The sequence below is a fragment of the Agrilus planipennis genome, unplaced genomic scaffold, assembly GCF_000699045.2.
Source record: "Agrilus planipennis isolate EAB-ADULT unplaced genomic scaffold, Apla_2.0 scaffold206, whole genome shotgun sequence".
NCBI lineage: Eukaryota > Metazoa > Arthropoda > Insecta > Coleoptera > Buprestidae > Agrilus > Agrilus planipennis.
The window spans coordinates 312,003-328,910 of record NW_020438979.1 but is presented as its reverse complement, the minus strand read 5'-3'; the positions used below and the strand labels follow the sequence as shown (position 1 = coordinate 328,910).

Here is a 16,908-nt window from a genome sequence, read left to right as displayed (position 1 = left end):
AAGGACAATATAATTACAGACTTAAAGGAAATTATTAATTATTAAAAATACTCTGTTCAGCTCACTATATTTATATATACAAACTCAGTCAAGCCATTGCTGAATACTATCTCCCACAAAGTGAGCGTTTGAGTTGAAACAATTTCGTTATGTAGACAGCTACCGTCGATTTTAAGTCAGACTTGAGTCTGTACCATAAAGCCAAGAAACCGATTAAATAGTGAATGAAAAGGAATATCACTAAAGCAAGGACCTGATTGGAATAAGTGTGTCCTAAGACGCCCATATCCCTAAGAAGGATTTTTGGGTCCCTGTAGTGACAATATATTTCTTCATCACAGGGTAGAGGATCTCTAAATTCCAAAAGGGAAGAGCACATCCCAACAACGCCGTACCTTAAATAACTCGTACCTATCAAATATTGCATGAAGGTTTCCAGTTTGGTCCCATAGCCCATTCCATAAATTGAGAAGAATAGAAGGGGGGCTAGGGAAGACGGTGCCACTGCTGATCCGTTCTAGTAATAAAAAGAAAATTGTTTAATAAAGAACGTTTCAATAAAGAGATTTGCAATGTAGTACCATGATATTAAACATGGCCCCAATAGCCAAACCAAATGCTTCTGAATTTACTGCTACTAGCAGCAAAACCAGAGACGAAAGAGTAATACTTCTAAAATCCGTGGGTTGCTGACTCATTGCGTATGTTATTGCTATGTATACAGAGCCCAGAATTATCTGTAATTAAAATGATTACATATATGTAACTAACTATAAAAATAAACACCATAAAATCGTTAATTTAATAGTAGCCGTAAGGGCCAATATAATTTTTCATTTTCACTTACCACCAAAGGTAAATTCCTAATTATAACAGCAGCGTAATATGCTTTTAGGGAGTACCATCTGTTAAAATATTCTCGTTTTACAATTTGTACTTCGGTTGGAACTAAAAAAAAACAAAAAAGTCTGATGTTGAATCTAGTCAGTGTTTAGTATTACTAGAACGTTTTGTTTAACGAAATGCTCACTTACACATTAAAACGGACGTCATAGTGTGGGTATACATGAAGAAAACGATTTCGCACAGGCAAAAGAAGAAATTAGAAATAGCTAAAGAACCATTTTGTCCAACTTTGTAAAAGATGCTTCCTACCAATAGACCCGATAAAATATGATGTACCAGTTGAACCTTTAAAGCTGTATGACTTCTGCTTCTGATCAGCATCATCCTCTTCAAAAGGATCCAAAACTGGGCAAAAAAGGACGTAGGGAATTCAATGTGTGCTTTTTCAATCGTTATTGGCTCTGTAGTTTCTTTATAAACGGCGTAACTGGTGTCCAAAGCAATCTGAGCAGTTTCTTTTTTTTTAATTATGGAGTATCCACTTGTGTTATCAGTATTACAGAGTCGAAGGTGTCTCTTTCCATTTTCAGTAGCAGTAGATAACATCAGTGTGATATCACTATCCATGTGAATCAGTTCAATTACTAAAAGAACATTGCAAAATAATTAATATAAAATTAAGAAAGACAAGAGTTTCTGCGACTTAAAAATTTCATACAACGAAAAAGAAATTGGAAGTATTTGACGTGATGTCACAAGATAATTTAATTGTTGCTATTAATTGACCTGTGTACCTACAGCTATTTATTGCAAACTGCGGCAAGGTCTAATAATCATAATAATTTTTATAATTATTGCAGTATTCGGTCATGTTTTATTACCGCAAAGTCCTCTTTCTTCGGACGATTGAAGCACCAAACCGGATATGTGCAACCTTTAATGTAGGGGTCATCAGTGTATAGGATGATTGAGTATATCGTGCATGTCCAACAATTATCAATTTACCAATTATTTCATTAAATTTTAATTCATAATAATGTATTCAAAACAACGAAAGAAATTAAAATACATAAATATGAAACACTTTGACATTTAATAGGGGTTAATATCAAATATTAATGTGAAAATTCATTTTAATTTTCTTCCACTATAAATTACCTCAGATTAATGAGGAAAAAATTTGTTGCTGTTTCACATAATCGCCGGGAATCGAACCCGAGAATTTTGGCTTTACTCACCAATGCTCTGTCGCCTCTCGTAAAATACATGTTTAATTTAGAAGCTCAGGGGAGCGAACACCGAACAAAGTTAAAATTACTCCCCTCAGCATGTTTTTAAATATATGAGTAATTAATTTTTATTATTTTGCTAGGTAAGTAATTATAGTTTCTTTCTACAATTAGCTCCATTGTAACCCGAAATTCTGTAAGCACCCCTAATTAATACGTGACATCATTAGGCATTTATCGAGCTTACGATTAATAATATGTTTTTTAGTGATTCATTAGATGGCTGATATAAAATTAAAAGTAGCGACTAATTATGTAATTATGTGCTATCTAAAATATTATTCATATATTAATCATACAGGATGGTACATTACGTAATCTACGCTGTTAATTTATGTTTAGTTATCCCTCTTAATTTTGTGAAAAGTAAATTAACGATTTTTGATTAATAAACAATAAAATAACCGTAAAACAACAGGTCGTTACACGGATATTTAATTAATTAATATTAGTGGATTTATCAAATTATATTTGATATCGTTATTGAAGAAACTCGAGGCTACGAATACCTGTTTGGAACCTTCGTATTAAGTAATTATTATCAAAAACAACAATAGAAATCAATTAGTTAAGTATATTAAACTTTATCGCGTTTCGCTCTCATCAGCTGATGCTGGTAGGTGGCGTTTTTCCCACCCACCTACACTGTGGTACAAATGGTAACTAGAGCGGACGACCTTAGGAATTATAATATTCTTCAATAATATTTGGCTACAGGATGTATGGAAACTAAATACAAAAACTTAAAGTTAAAAAGGTAATTATGATCGAAAACTTACGGTGATCGGCAGGATTGTACGTGGTTGGGCAAGAAATATCAATCGATGATAAGAAATCAACCAATTTGTTTGCAGGACCGTTATATGCACAAAGTCCGTCTGCCAAAAAATAAACCTGCAAATAAAAATACCATGATACGTATATCTTTTTAGTTGTCATTTGTGCTATAGGTACGATGTTTAGTAGCAGGTAATATTTGTCAAAGAAAAGGTACATTGAATTAGGAGATACATATGAATATGAGAGAAAAACATCTTACCTGATCAAACTGTTCAAAAATTGAAGCAGGTGGTTGATGGATTGTACAAATAATCGTTCTACCTTGATTTGTAAGTGTTTTAAGTACATTGATGCATTGCTTAATAGCCACACTGTCCAAACCCCTGAAAAGAATAGATAATTTTGTTTTGTGTTATATACAGACGGTAAATGGTACCTCCTTATTTAATTATTTTTGTTAATTACGTACACCATCATCATCGTCAAACGTTTCGAAAGAAAAATACTCTTAATAGTATGTTTTTTGTATCTCCTTCCTATTAATTAAAATTTAGGTACATACTAACAAAAACCTTGATGTGGGAGCTTTAGCAGGGAGGTTTATGACACGGTATTTGAATGGGGAAAAAGATATGGATACAAATTAGAGTAGGGAAGGAAAGGAATAAGTGTAAGTATTAGTTGAAGGAGGATGAAGGAATTTATAGATGTGAATTTCTAATCTTTCTCCGTCTAAATACCACTCCCCTATTCCCACCACTCTTAAAATGAAACTGAAGAGGATCTTCCGCCCTATTCTCCGACATGGTCCAGAAGGATTGCCAGTCCACCAGCGTTACTACTACTGGTGGGAATTAGACAGTGTGGGATACAAGTTGAAATAAAAGGGGTCTAAGTTTCTCTTTTATTTGCTGGCATATGCGAATAAACTAATTTATTTTAAATTTTGGAACGCATTATCTCCATTTTGTTTTTGTTATTAGTGAAAAAAGATGATGAACACTATTTATCTTTTGGATTATTATTTATTCTTAGAAGCGCCGTATGATTTTCTACTTTTAATGATAGATTTTTGTAAGGTAGTATTGCAGAACGATGGCTGAAGTGGGGATGGAATATTTTATTTGTTAAAATTTGGGGTGTATACTTGGAACGTATAACATTGATATAGACTGAAATAAAACGGTTGCATTTACTTTCTTCTTTCAATATACTAACTACACAGAACGCCTATTTTTGCTCACGGCAGACGTTGTAAGGAACAATGTACATATAAGAAAGAGATGCCAGGTAGGAATTGCAGCGGACACTAATAAAGAAAAAGGAATAACATTACACCAATTGATGTGTAATAGACAGGGGCGGCCTTAGTCATTGGAAGGTTCCGGGCGGGAAAATTTTTGCGAGGCCCTCGTCTTTGTGGAATTAATTTTAATGATGATACTTGAAAAATTAACAGTGATTCAAAATGATAAAGACAAAGATAGCAAATTTGCGGCTTCTTTTAAGACTATTAAGAAATTCAAATAAACATTAGTAGTACGTACTATTACTACCTAATATTTTTCTAATTAGATTGTTGCGCGAGTGTGCGAGGCCCCTGCAAGAGCAACGCCCCGGGCGGTTGCCCTGTTGGTCACCCCCAAAGGCCGCCCCTGGTAATAGAAAGAGATGCAGACAAGCAAAATTTGCCAGCAAGTTTAATATTCTCTGGAATTTAGGAAAGGCAAGACGTTTGTTCAAAGATATAATTCCAACCAGACAGTTATAAAGCCAACCCTGATCTTTTGCATACCTAAGCAAACCTTTAACCGCTGCACCGCCTACTATTATTCGGTTATCTCTTTTCCCTTTGTCTTTGAAGCATTTCCTAACTTAACTAGGGGTGTTCAAAACGCAGTAAATGACTACAGCCCCAAGTGGAAACAAGAAAGAAGATACATACGTGCGCTCTCACAAATAATTTATTGGAGACTTTGTCAATTCTGATCGTACCAACTATACATGACTTAAGGTTTCTAGGTATAGGTGTATACGCTGTCAAGGCTGATTGTACTAGTGCTAGTTTTTGTCGATTTATTCTTCGCTACTAATAAGATGCAATTTATTATTAAAATTGCCACGTCTGGTTTTCCGAGTAGAGATTTGTCAATCTGCATCCGCTGTTCCTACCAATAAATACATAAAACTTGTCTTATTTATCATGTGTCATGTAGTAGTTTTTTTTTAAGCTACGGTGGCTATCAAGATGTTAATTAAATTTTGCGCAGTAAAATATACACACAAAACAGAGACACTCCGGTTATTTCCGCCTATTTTCTTTTCTGTTAAAACTGTAACGTTATTTCAAAACTAATAACCACTAATGATAGGTACTTAATATCCGAATTTAATTAACTGGTTCGTTTTCTTTGTTCGAACGATTTTCAGTATCATCCGATACTAGACTTTTGACCTCTTAACTCCTAGGTAATATTAACGAGACAATTTGCAATTATTCGCTATTTTTCTGTACGTAATACCCCGTTTCAAATAATTAGCGTTTTTATTACTTTTTAATGCATCTTAATTTTTTTGTTTTTCAAAGAGGTTTGCTATTATTATATATTACATAAATGTTTTTTTTTATGAACTAATAAAAATCTAACGTGTGTCTCATTAGAAGGAAACGCACGATGATGATATAGAATTGTTACTTCTATCATTTATAGGCCACTTAAAAAGCCATTTGCTTCACAAAATGTCCATTAAACTTTGATAGGTACAAAAACTCATTCGTTGTTTAGTCATCAGACAAAGACATTGTAACATAATGTGGAAAATTCACGTATCTGACAACCAAGAAGACATTCATGTAACAAGTGCTTTGTCAGGGGGGTCATTATGTGAATGGTAACCGTGACAGTAGCTTTGAATTTCCAGCCTCGGAAATCATAAGTAATTATTTTTTAACGTCTTAATACGAGGGTGGATTGATAAGTTTCCGGCCTGACCAAGAAAAACAAGGTTTTTAAAAAATTTTTTTTTTTATTTCTCAACATAATCTCCTCTAAGGCTGATACATTTCTCATAGCGGTGTTCCAGTCTATTAATGCCATCTCTATAGACTGATTCGTCAAGCTCCTCAAAATAACCATTTACAGCTTCGATTACTTCTTCATTGTCCGCAAATCTCTTACCGCCAAGCCATTTTTTGAGATTAGGGAACAGAAAATAGTCACTCGGGGCTAGGTCTGGAGAGTAAGGAGGGTGCGGCATCAATTCAAACTTTAGATCGTTGATTTTAGCCGTCGCAACGATTGACGTGTGCGCTGGTGCGTTATCGTGATGAAACAAGATTTTTTTCTTCGCCAGATGAGGTCGTTTAATTTTCACCTCGTGGCTCAAACGTTGCAATAAGTCTGCGTAGTATTGACCAGTGATAGTATTACCCTTTGCAAGGTAATCAATGTATATAATACCTCTTGCATCCCAAAAAACAGTAGCCATAACCTTGTTCGCCGAAAAAATTGTTTTTGCCTTCTTTGGAGTTGGTTCCCCTGGTCCAATCCACTGTTTAGACTGTTCTTTGGTTTCAGGAGTGTAGTGGTGGACCCACGTTTCGTCAACGGTTACGAATCGACGCAAAAATTCGCTTGGATTACGCTTATACAATGACAAATTTGCGGTAGAAATGTTTTTTCGAATCAATTTTTGGTCGACTGTTAGCAAACGCGGCACCCATCTTGCACAGAGCTTTTCCATATGCAAATGTTGGTGCAAAATATGTTGCACACGTTCATATGACATCTTACAGGTCTCAGCTATCTCACGCACTTTCAATCTGCGGTCTCCCAGCACTATTTGATGAATTTTTTCGATCATATCTGGAGTTGTGACCTCAACGGGGCGTCCTGAGCGAGGCCCATCGGAGGTGCTCACACGACCCTTTTTAAACTCGGAAACCCACTGCTTAACGGTTGAATATGACGGGGAGGATGTCCCCAGTGTTGAGTCCATCTCTTTTTTAATTTCCTTCGGCGTTAACCCCTTCAAATAAAAGTATTTGATGACAGCACGATTTTCCTGCTTTTCCATTTTTACGAAAACCACAGAGGCGTCTTGTTCAGCGTGCTGTCAAACCTACACTAGCAAGGAGATCGGGCTGAAACTATAGCTACAAGCTATCCAAGGATGGTACTATAGAATGTCACCTCAAGGTAGGCCTAGTGGCGTCATCTCTTGGTTAGGCCGGAAACTTATCAATCCACCCTCGTAGACAGAAGGAGATACAACAATTTCGTAACTCCAAGTCCTCAATCACCCGATAATCTTACACTCTAAATTAATTTGATAAACAGGCGATAGCGTAATCTCAAGTTTATGTCAACAACCAAATAGTTTAGAATTTACTTAAAAAGATACCAAACAGGTATTTATTATTTAAAAAAAAATCATCCTATTTTTCTTTATAGCAATGGAATAGTCAAAGTTATGTCAAACTTAAATTGCTTTCACCTGTTATCACCTTCCACCCTGTATTCTATTTCGTCATTGGCACGGTTTATTCTGGAAACTTTTTGAAAAGCGATTGTTTTGTTCTCAGTCAAATTCTGCGTCGGGTTAAGCTAAGCAAGAAGGTTACTTGAAAACATTTGAATACAATACTGCTTTGTTTTTTACATTAAGCAGTTTTGTGTGCTGTACGTGATAGTTTTTGTTCAATTTCACGCTCTGCTAAAGTCCTTGTGACTGTTCTTTTCGGTGATTTTGTTTTAAATTTGAATGTTAAACAAAAAACAAAATACAAGCCTTTGTATCACGAAACAAAAAAGATATCATTATGACTAACTTTTGTTTAAATTGTTTCCGAAACAAAACAAAACGCTTCATCAGTCACTTAAAATCGAAATAAAAAGTCACTTACGTGGTCGGCTCGTCTAAAAATATTACAGGGGGATTGTTAACCAGTTCTAAGGCCACCGATACCCTCTTCTTTTGCCCCCCTGACAGTCTTTCAGTTCTTGTGTCTGTACATCCTTTCAAGCCAAGGACGTCGAGTACCTCACGAACCTGAAAATAATTGAATTATTTATATCGACCATGACTTTAGTAAGGAAGTGCAATGTACGAATAGTAACAATCATGACGACGATTTCGCCATGAAACAAAATTTTTGTGTTTTGTTTTTGCGTATTTGCAAACGAAATACCGAAGACATTAAATAAACTGTTTAAGAGTAGAACAAACTTTAAGATAGTTTGTATACTTACGATGTTTTCTTTTTCTTTTTTGGTTACTTTTGGTCCCAGTTTCAAATTTGCCGCTACCATCATAGCCTCGAAGACAGAAAGCTTCGGTTGCAAAAGATCTTCTTGCATAATATAAGCGGATAATTTGTTAAATATTTTCATTTCTCTTGGCTTGTCATTGATTTTGATTGTGCCTGATATGCCATGACGACTGCAATAATAATTAATAACACAATTTCATGGAAGAATAAATTTGAGTAACATCTAGTTCAATAAATAAAATTTAAAAATGATTAGCTTACACATATCCGGCTAGTACATTTAGTAAAGTGGATTTCCCGGCTCCGCTGGGTCCCAAAATGGCGGTGAACTCCCCAGATCTGAATTTCCCCGATATTGAATTCAAAATATGTTTGAATCCTACGAGAAAAAGATAAGATAGGTTTAACTGTAGTGTTAATATTGTTTTGAGGATATTAAATCATTAAATCCTAAGAGAACAAGGGGCGTGCAAGTAATGATTATGTTTCACATTAATTACATTTTAAATTGCAGCTACATCAATACAGATGTTGTTTAAAAAGTTTTGGATGCTTTGTTTTGGTTTGTAATTTAACATTGTTATTAAAGTCATTATTTTACATAAAAATTGTTGAATAAACAAATATATTCCTACAGTTTGTTTACAGAGTTTAACGTAGGAAGATTTTAACAAAAATAATACATTAAATTAACAGGATAAGGTTAAAAACCAGTAGTTACGGAATTTTTACCGCTAATATTCGAATTTGTTGCAATTGTGTCGTTTGATTTTTCGTTTAACATTAAAATATGAACTTCCTCCGTTCCGTTTTCATTTAAAACAGTAAAAATTGTACTTCGTCATGCAAAAACATTCAGCTCAACCATTACTATGCTTATTTTATAATTTATTGAATTTTTAATAACCACCTTTATATTTTACAACACCATTAACAAGTGCGTGGCTTCACTTATTATGGAAAAGTGGTATTAAGAAATCTAGGAATAAATGAATAAGAATTTTTCTAAGATTTAGACCATTCATTTCATAATAAATTTAATTTTATTTCTCTCTGATGCACACGTTGGTGTGGTCTGTTCCATGATCAGAATAGTAAATTACTTATTGATAAAATAAATAATTCAATGATTCACCTTTTTAATTGCAAATTTGTGCACAATTCTATTGCTAATATTATGCAGCGGTTTTTCTTGCTAACAAACGCGAACTTATCGTTCGTTAGAATTGTAATTATTATCAATTATTATGTTTACCTTTTCTATTACATGTATTAAATAATGTAAACACAATCAGTTGGAGTAGTTTTAAGCCTGCAAGGTGTGAATTTTATTTAAAAAAACAGCCGCAACTGTGAAGAGTTGTTATGAGATTATTTACACAATTTTTTATAGTAGTTTAGCAACGCTATGCTGTCTGTCAAATAACGGAGAAAGTTATAGTCGGATGTGGTTTACCTGAGCTGACGCTTTTTTGGTGTTTCTTCATCTTGAGCAGATAATTTAAAATGTTACGTAACATTTAAGACGAGAAATCACAATACTGAACAATCAGAACCTTTTACGAAAGCATTACCAACATTAATTGTAATCGAAATAGTTAACTCGTTGGGCAATTGGTGAAGCATTTATTAATGTGATAGAAATGTGCATACTTTAGGAAATTTTCCCTTTAGTCTCTCTTTTAAGAATCCTGGGGACGAGTGTCTGGTGTTTGGGGTAAGAAAGATGAGATGGACCAAATGAAGGCAGAACAGAGTGAAAGATTATTTTTGGAATACTTTACTACCACAGCATTTAAGTGATTCGAGGAAATCACAGAAGTGTCAGCATAATAGTCAGCAAAAATTTCAATGTGAATACAATTATTGACATTGAAATGCTTGAAAATGAAGATGACTTGCCACAAAATCTGGACAATCCGATTTGAACAAAAGACATTCTAAATAAGCCCGAAATAATCCAATGCCATACATTGAATAAATATTTTCACGATTAAAAATTATTATACACTGATCATACACAACTTAATAACTATTTACTAACTTCATTGGCTATAAATAAAATTAAATTTTTTGCTTATTTCTTACTAAATGATCTTCATAATGTCATATAGGTAAATGCCTCTCATCGGTATAAACAATGAGTTTAAATATTGAAAGGTTCATGGATTTTCATCTAAACCTTTTGAGAAAATTTGTTGAAGTGAATTATTTGCGCCCCTATTGAGTGAATGACATGGAAACATAGTTTCCATTCTCATTAGCCATTGTATCTAATGATTTTTGCATTGATTTCACTCACTTTCTACGCAGAAACCATCAAAACTTTTCCAAATTTTGACGTCCCTTAGCGCTCATTCCACGTGTTGGTACATAAATTGTTTTCGCCCATAACTAACCTTACATTAATACAAATCTACACTCAAAGTTTTGGTAAATTGTACGCATCGGTTTTCAAAATATTCCAGCATACCCAGTAGCTACCTCCTTACTTCACTGTGGTCGTATGGAATATCGATTCAGTTCACATCGAGCTTTTGGTCAGTCACAATTGCTTATGACGTTTTGCCCCTTTTTAGGGTACAATGACAATAAATGTTATTTAAATTAAACAATAATTAAAGCAATAAAATAATTCGAAGTGGTCTGTATTCTGTCGAAACTGCCAGACGCGGATCGCGATTTCGATCTTTTTGGATCTCATCAGCGCGTCGCAGGCAGCTCCAACAGAACACAGACCAACTTTTACCTGCTGTCTTAACAGTACGTTTTAGAAGATACTACAAATGGCGCAGTAAACGCCATCTGTAGCACGATGCTACATTTTAGGATTACGTTTGCTCCAACAAGGTCCACTTGTGTGAATATCTACTTGCTGAAAACGAATCCCGGCGTAACCAACCTCAACGTGATAGGCACGTTAGCTTAATCGAATAAAATAATTCGAAGTGGTGTGTATTCTGTCGAAACTGCCAGACGCGGATCGCGATTTCGATCTTTTTGGATCTCATCAGCGCGTCGCAGGCAGAACACAGTATTTTCTAAAATAATTGGAGCCTTTTGATTAATAACAATAAAAGGAAAATGCCACTAATGGAGATAAATTTTAATAATCTTGTTTTTAGAAAGGGATATTTAACAGGAGAATTCCAAGATTGCGACTATCTGACGTCCGTCCGAAAGAAGTAGCTTACATTAGGGTTGGTGAAATTATGAATTTTTTTATCAAGTATACTGTATCTAATTTCTTTAGATTTACTAATATATAGATAGTATTTTAGAATTTTTTTGCTTGCCCATGTTAGGACTCTCTATTTTGGGGCGCCTGTAGTCCTGCTTGTTCCTTAATTAAAAAACTATCCAAGTACGTTTCAACGTGCTAATTTTACTACTAATGTGTATCTGTATTCAGGCATGTATGTAAACAGTTTGTGTGGTAATAGTTATTGACAGTTTTGAATAGCTAGTATGTATATGTATATACAATAATATAATATGTAAATAGATAAATAGTGATCGGTCACTCACGGTCTAGGTCAGTTATATTTTAGTTGTTAGTATTTGTATTACTAGTACATGCAATTTATTCGCATTACGAAGTTAAAAATGTTGTAAACATTCAACATTTATTTATTAATTACATTTTGTTTCGTTTTTGTAATATCGTATATTTTAATTTTTTTTGAAGTATAATGCGTTAATGTACATCTGTCTCTGTTAATAATGTTTCAGATTAGTGACATTATAAAAAACGGATTAAAATTTTAATTGACTCCTATCCTTGAAGGATGCACTATAGTCTATTTTTAGCTTAATATTGATGGCAATCTCTTTTTGTAATGGGTTATGTAACTTTCCGTGTTGATACGTCGAATGGTCCATGGTATCGATTCAAAATCTTATTTATGTCAAATAATACAAACTTTTCTCCTAATTATTACTGAGAAATTTTTTTTATGGCGTTTCTCTTCACATAAAAAAATTTAAAAGAAGTATCTATATCTCTAGATAAAAAAAAATAACAACAAAAATCCGTGAATTTAACATTTATGTTCATATTTGTGGTTTTTCTTGTTTCAGAAATGTTTTTACGTTATTACAGCAAATAATTCTTATAAATTTCCGGTTTTCTCCTTAAGCCGTATAATCCTAGAAAGGGATTTTTATTGGTCGTTGTCCTTCTGCTTGTATGACATGAAGCTGTCTCTGTAGATGTTCTTTACATCAGACTTTTAATGGCGTATGGGTTTTTAGATGAATGGCATAAATGCCACATTTGCATTGCATTATGTAAGTTTTTTTTTACTAAATAACTACATATTATTAAAAACGTCGTCAGTTCCTACGAAAGGTATTATTAAATTTTTATCTAAAAAATGTCGATGCCTAATTGTTACATGACTTTGCAGTGTTTAAAAAAAATACGTGATTTTTAGAGTAATAACATAAAGTTATTACCTTAACACGTGATTCATAGATATTTTTTTAAAAAGAAATTGTTTATATCGACTGAAAAAATTAATACATTAATTGGTGTTCGATATCATACACGTCGAAACATGCGTTTCATTCTAAAGCTAAAATGCTTCAAGTAGATATGTATTGACAGTTATTAGACATAATTATCATGTAGATACATTACAATGATCTAAGTAAGTAATTTGACGATGTTCAATATCTTCTGCGTATACATAATATAACATTATTAAAAAAAGTAATAAACAAAGTCTAATTAAAAAAAATGTTGCTTTGGAACCTGATTGCAGAATTACTCACAAATAATTTTTAAGTAAATTACATTAAATTCAACATATCACATGTACCAGGCAAATTTTGTTATATGGTTTCTATCAGTTAATAATGAATTGTGCACGAATTAAGCTAAAAAATATTAAATGACTAAGGTATATGCTTTTCGTCAATTTTTAATAGGTTTCAATCGTTAAAAAAAAGCGACTATATTATGTAACAAAAAAACTGACTATTGATCATTGAGTAATAAAATAATTAATTAACCAGGAGTATGCTATAAATTCTGTTGTTTGATATATAAAGCAAGAGTTCTTGTCGTATTTGCTAACTTTCTGTCTTGCCTTTCTTAGCAAGACAAGACGTTGTTTTACCTCCTTGCTGACTTGGAAAATCCCTAAGTCTCAAGGAGCCCGTGAAACATTACTTAAAGCAGTTTTGAGTGGTGTAGTGTGTAGTAAATTAAACCACTATAATTAATTAATTTGCGTTTATTGTATATATGTTGTCTATGTTCCATTAAAAGAATGCACAATTTTTCAATTTACTTTATTCTTTTGTACAATTCTGAAGCGGACGGTCACTAATATAATATAACAAACTCCAACTGTTATCATTTTTTAGATCAAAATCGGTATTCATGTTTTTGATACCTAAAGTATACGAACTTTCAAAGCTTATAACTTTTAAAAGAATCGCCAAAAGCTTGATGAAACGTAACGAAATTTTTTACAGAAAAACATAATTTGTAAGGTGCTCATTACTAAGTCGTTTTTTGTTTTTATGATTGATTATATTGACTGTTTATTATTCTTTACTAAAATCTAACTAAATGTAAATCTAATGTTTCTGTTTATAAAACTTACAATCTATAAACAATAGTATTCATCTATGTCAACTAAAATAATATTTTCTAAATTTAGAATAATATTTACCTTTTTACCTTCGTATTTTTTGGCTTTTGTTTTCCAACTTTTATAGATAATAATTTTTTGATTTTCGTTTTATTTGTTTATGGTTTGCCTAAAACTAACGGTTCCGAACGGAATTAAATTTAAAAAGGATTCAATTAAGAAGGTATGGAGTATTTAGACCATCATGATGTTTGCTTCACTAGCCCCGATAAAATTTGTACGAAAATAATGTGAAAGTCAATTTCATAAGTGATAAGTAAATAAAAATTGCTGTTTTGACTAGCAGTATAAAACCGAGATGTAAGAATAATATAAAAAGTGGAAACCTTGAAAGTGATTAGTTACTAAGCATATAGCATTGCTGATAAAGAGTACAACCGGAGATATAATTCTACTTGCATTAATTATTTCCTTAACCAGAATCGTTATTTTACGCAGTAACTGTTTGTATAACGAATTATTTGCAATCGTTAGCAATATTTGAAAAAGAAAACGTTGAATGGAAACGGTCGTAAAACGTCCGACTAATCAGCGAAAATTACCAGTTTACACAGCTGATAAAGGAAAATTTTATAGTGGTATAAGATTTAATTTTTTACGTTCACTTCGTTCGTGTTGTCTTTTTCTATAAGAAACCTTACGGACCTAAGCAATCAAATCAAAACATTCTTCGATTACGTTCACAGAATCATGAACTGACGTAAGCTGATTGAACCTTAACTAAAGGATGTTTTTAGAATTGATTAATTGGAATGATGGTATAAGACAACACGAAACAACTGAATGGGTATTTTCGTAGCCAAGACCCAATGTCATTGAGATCCAGATAAGAAAAAGTAGAGAAAGAACGAATATAAAGATAGGAGATGAAAAATTAGAAGAAGTGACTGATTTTAGGTATCTAGGAAGTCAGATAAGTCAGGATTGTTAAAGGTGTAAACATGGACGGTGGGAGCTGCGGAAAAGAAAAGGTTAGAAGCGTTCGAAAATCTGGTGTTAGAGGAGAATGATGAGGATACCGTGGATAGAGAAGGTTAGAAATGAAGAGATATTACAGAAATGAAGCAGAACAGAGGACTCTTTGGAAGAAATAGGAGAGATAGGTTGGTAGGACACGTTCTTAGACATGAAGGTCTAATCAGAGACATATTAGAGGCAGAAATGGGAGTTAGGAGGGGTAGAGGTAGACTTAGATTAGATTACTCTTCGCAAATAGTTAAGGATGTGGGCTGTTCTAGTTTTAGGGAAATGCGAAGTTTAGCTCAGGATATGAAAGAGTGGAGGTGCGTGTCCAACCAGTAGGATGGATGATGATGATGTGTAGGGTCACATTTAGGGTTGCCATTTTTCAAGCTTTACATAAAGTATTTCTCGACTAAAAGGTTAAAAAAAAAGTACTCAGCATAAAAATAAAGTATTTTATTTTAGTTTTTAAAAACATATTTTTAAACTAAAAGTTCATTTTTAATTAGTTTTAATGAAGCTTTATTCCTGTCATCCCGCCACTTTGCGTTCATAACAGGGAATACTCTTTCTGTAAATGCTGAAGTGGCCGGAACGGACAGCGAAAGTGACACTACTTTGAACAGATTTGGGAAATCAGGTTGTTCCGTAAATATGGCTTGCCATTTTTCTGTGCAATATTATTTATGTAAAAATACTCTGAATTTCGAATAATCGCTTACAAAATTACGATGTTTACTTAAAGCCTTAAATAAAGTATTTTTGCGTACTTTATGTGTCTTGTAAAGTATAACGTACGCACAGTCGAAATAGAGTACAATAGTTTATAATAAAGTACAGGTGGCAACCCTAGTCACATTCATAATTAACTTTTACGTCAAATTTCAGTTACTTTTTTTAATTAACGTTTTCTTTCTCCTTTTGAGATATGGAGCTCGTAAAAGTGAAATGAACTATTAACCTTGGCAGTTAAATTTCAGAAAGTTTTCGTTGTTCTGTTGAAAACATTGAATGAATAACGCAGGTACTAAAACAAAGTACTTCCTGTTGTTTGTTTCGGATCTGAACAGGTACGACTCGAAAAAGTGAAAGTGATACTTCCACATTAAAAAACCAGTATTTATTGTCACCGAGAAAAATCTTAAATAACCCATACCAAATTGAGGAGTCATACTTTATGTTAAAATGCTCGATCGTTATACGTAATTCAGTTGTTGCTTTCACCAAGTTATCGTCGCGTTTTGCAACAAGGAAGTTTTACTACAATATTATAGTTTTAGAAAATACCAGTTTGTAGGTACATACCTACGTAATTAAATTTCTGTAATTGACAATTATCGTTAAGTATTTTAGGTTGTTTTGAAATTGTTTAAGCAGTGGAAATTTTTAAATCCTATATCCCTGTTGTTTTATCGTTTAGAAAATTAAGAATGTTCGAGAACAACGCTTAATTTTCTATTAAATTCGTTAATTACAGGTACATTTAAAAGCGCTTTATTATCAATTCATTTTAAGTATTGTCTGTTGAAGTTTGTGGAATTTTTTGACAATATTCCTCTATTACGGACTTTTAGATGTTTTTTAGTGGAAATATTTCTATGCCACCTCTAACCAGTCAAATCTTCTTTGAATGGGAGAGGAAAATAACAAAAAATACCGGAATTCATAATCGTTTATACGCTGTTACAACTCTTTAATATGCTATTACCTATACTAACCTACGTAGGTAGAAAATTAATTTAAAAACCGCTCACGTCATCTATAATACCCAGCATTTATTCATTTTTATCGTAAGAAGAGTTACAAAAGTTCTTTTTGCTTTTACAACGTCTATGATTATATTATAAATATAGGGTTGTTCGGAAAGTCATTTCGTTTTTTTTTGTGGAAATGAAAGACAGTTTTCGTATAATAAACAAATACTTTATTAAATTATATATCGACCGTTCTGGTCCTATACCTTTTGCCATCTTTCTGGTTGTAGCATAATTCCACGCTCATAAAATTTTTGGTCTTTGCTGGCAAAAAACTGATCGAGGAGGTTTTTGACCTCCTCATTTGAGGTGAAGGTTTTACCGTCTAAAAAATTTTGGAG

The 16,908-nt window shown here is 33.1% G+C and overlaps 1 protein-coding gene across 1 annotated transcript in view; it reads right to left on the bottom strand.

Annotated features, from left to right (window-relative positions):
* Window positions 1–6: 6 nt before the first annotated feature.
* Window positions 7–16,908, bottom strand: part of LOC108740404 (ATP-binding cassette sub-family G member 4) — a 22,047-nt gene continuing 5,145 nt past the window's right edge. The window contains exons 2-10 of the mRNA XM_018474709.2: window positions 8,449–8,566; window positions 8,168–8,357; window positions 7,822–7,967; window positions 3,175–3,298; window positions 2,915–3,029; window positions 1,035–1,490; window positions 848–948; window positions 582–737; window positions 7–517 (exon numbers count right to left, since the gene is read on the bottom strand). Of these exons, the coding sequence (XP_018330211.1) occupies window positions 107–517; window positions 582–737; window positions 848–948; window positions 1,035–1,490; window positions 2,915–3,029; window positions 3,175–3,298; window positions 7,822–7,967; window positions 8,168–8,357; window positions 8,449–8,566 (1,817 nt within the window). The 3' untranslated portion in view covers window positions 7–106. The remainder of the gene's footprint in view (window positions 518–581; window positions 738–847; window positions 949–1,034; window positions 1,491–2,914; window positions 3,030–3,174; window positions 3,299–7,821; window positions 7,968–8,167; window positions 8,358–8,448; window positions 8,567–16,908) is intronic.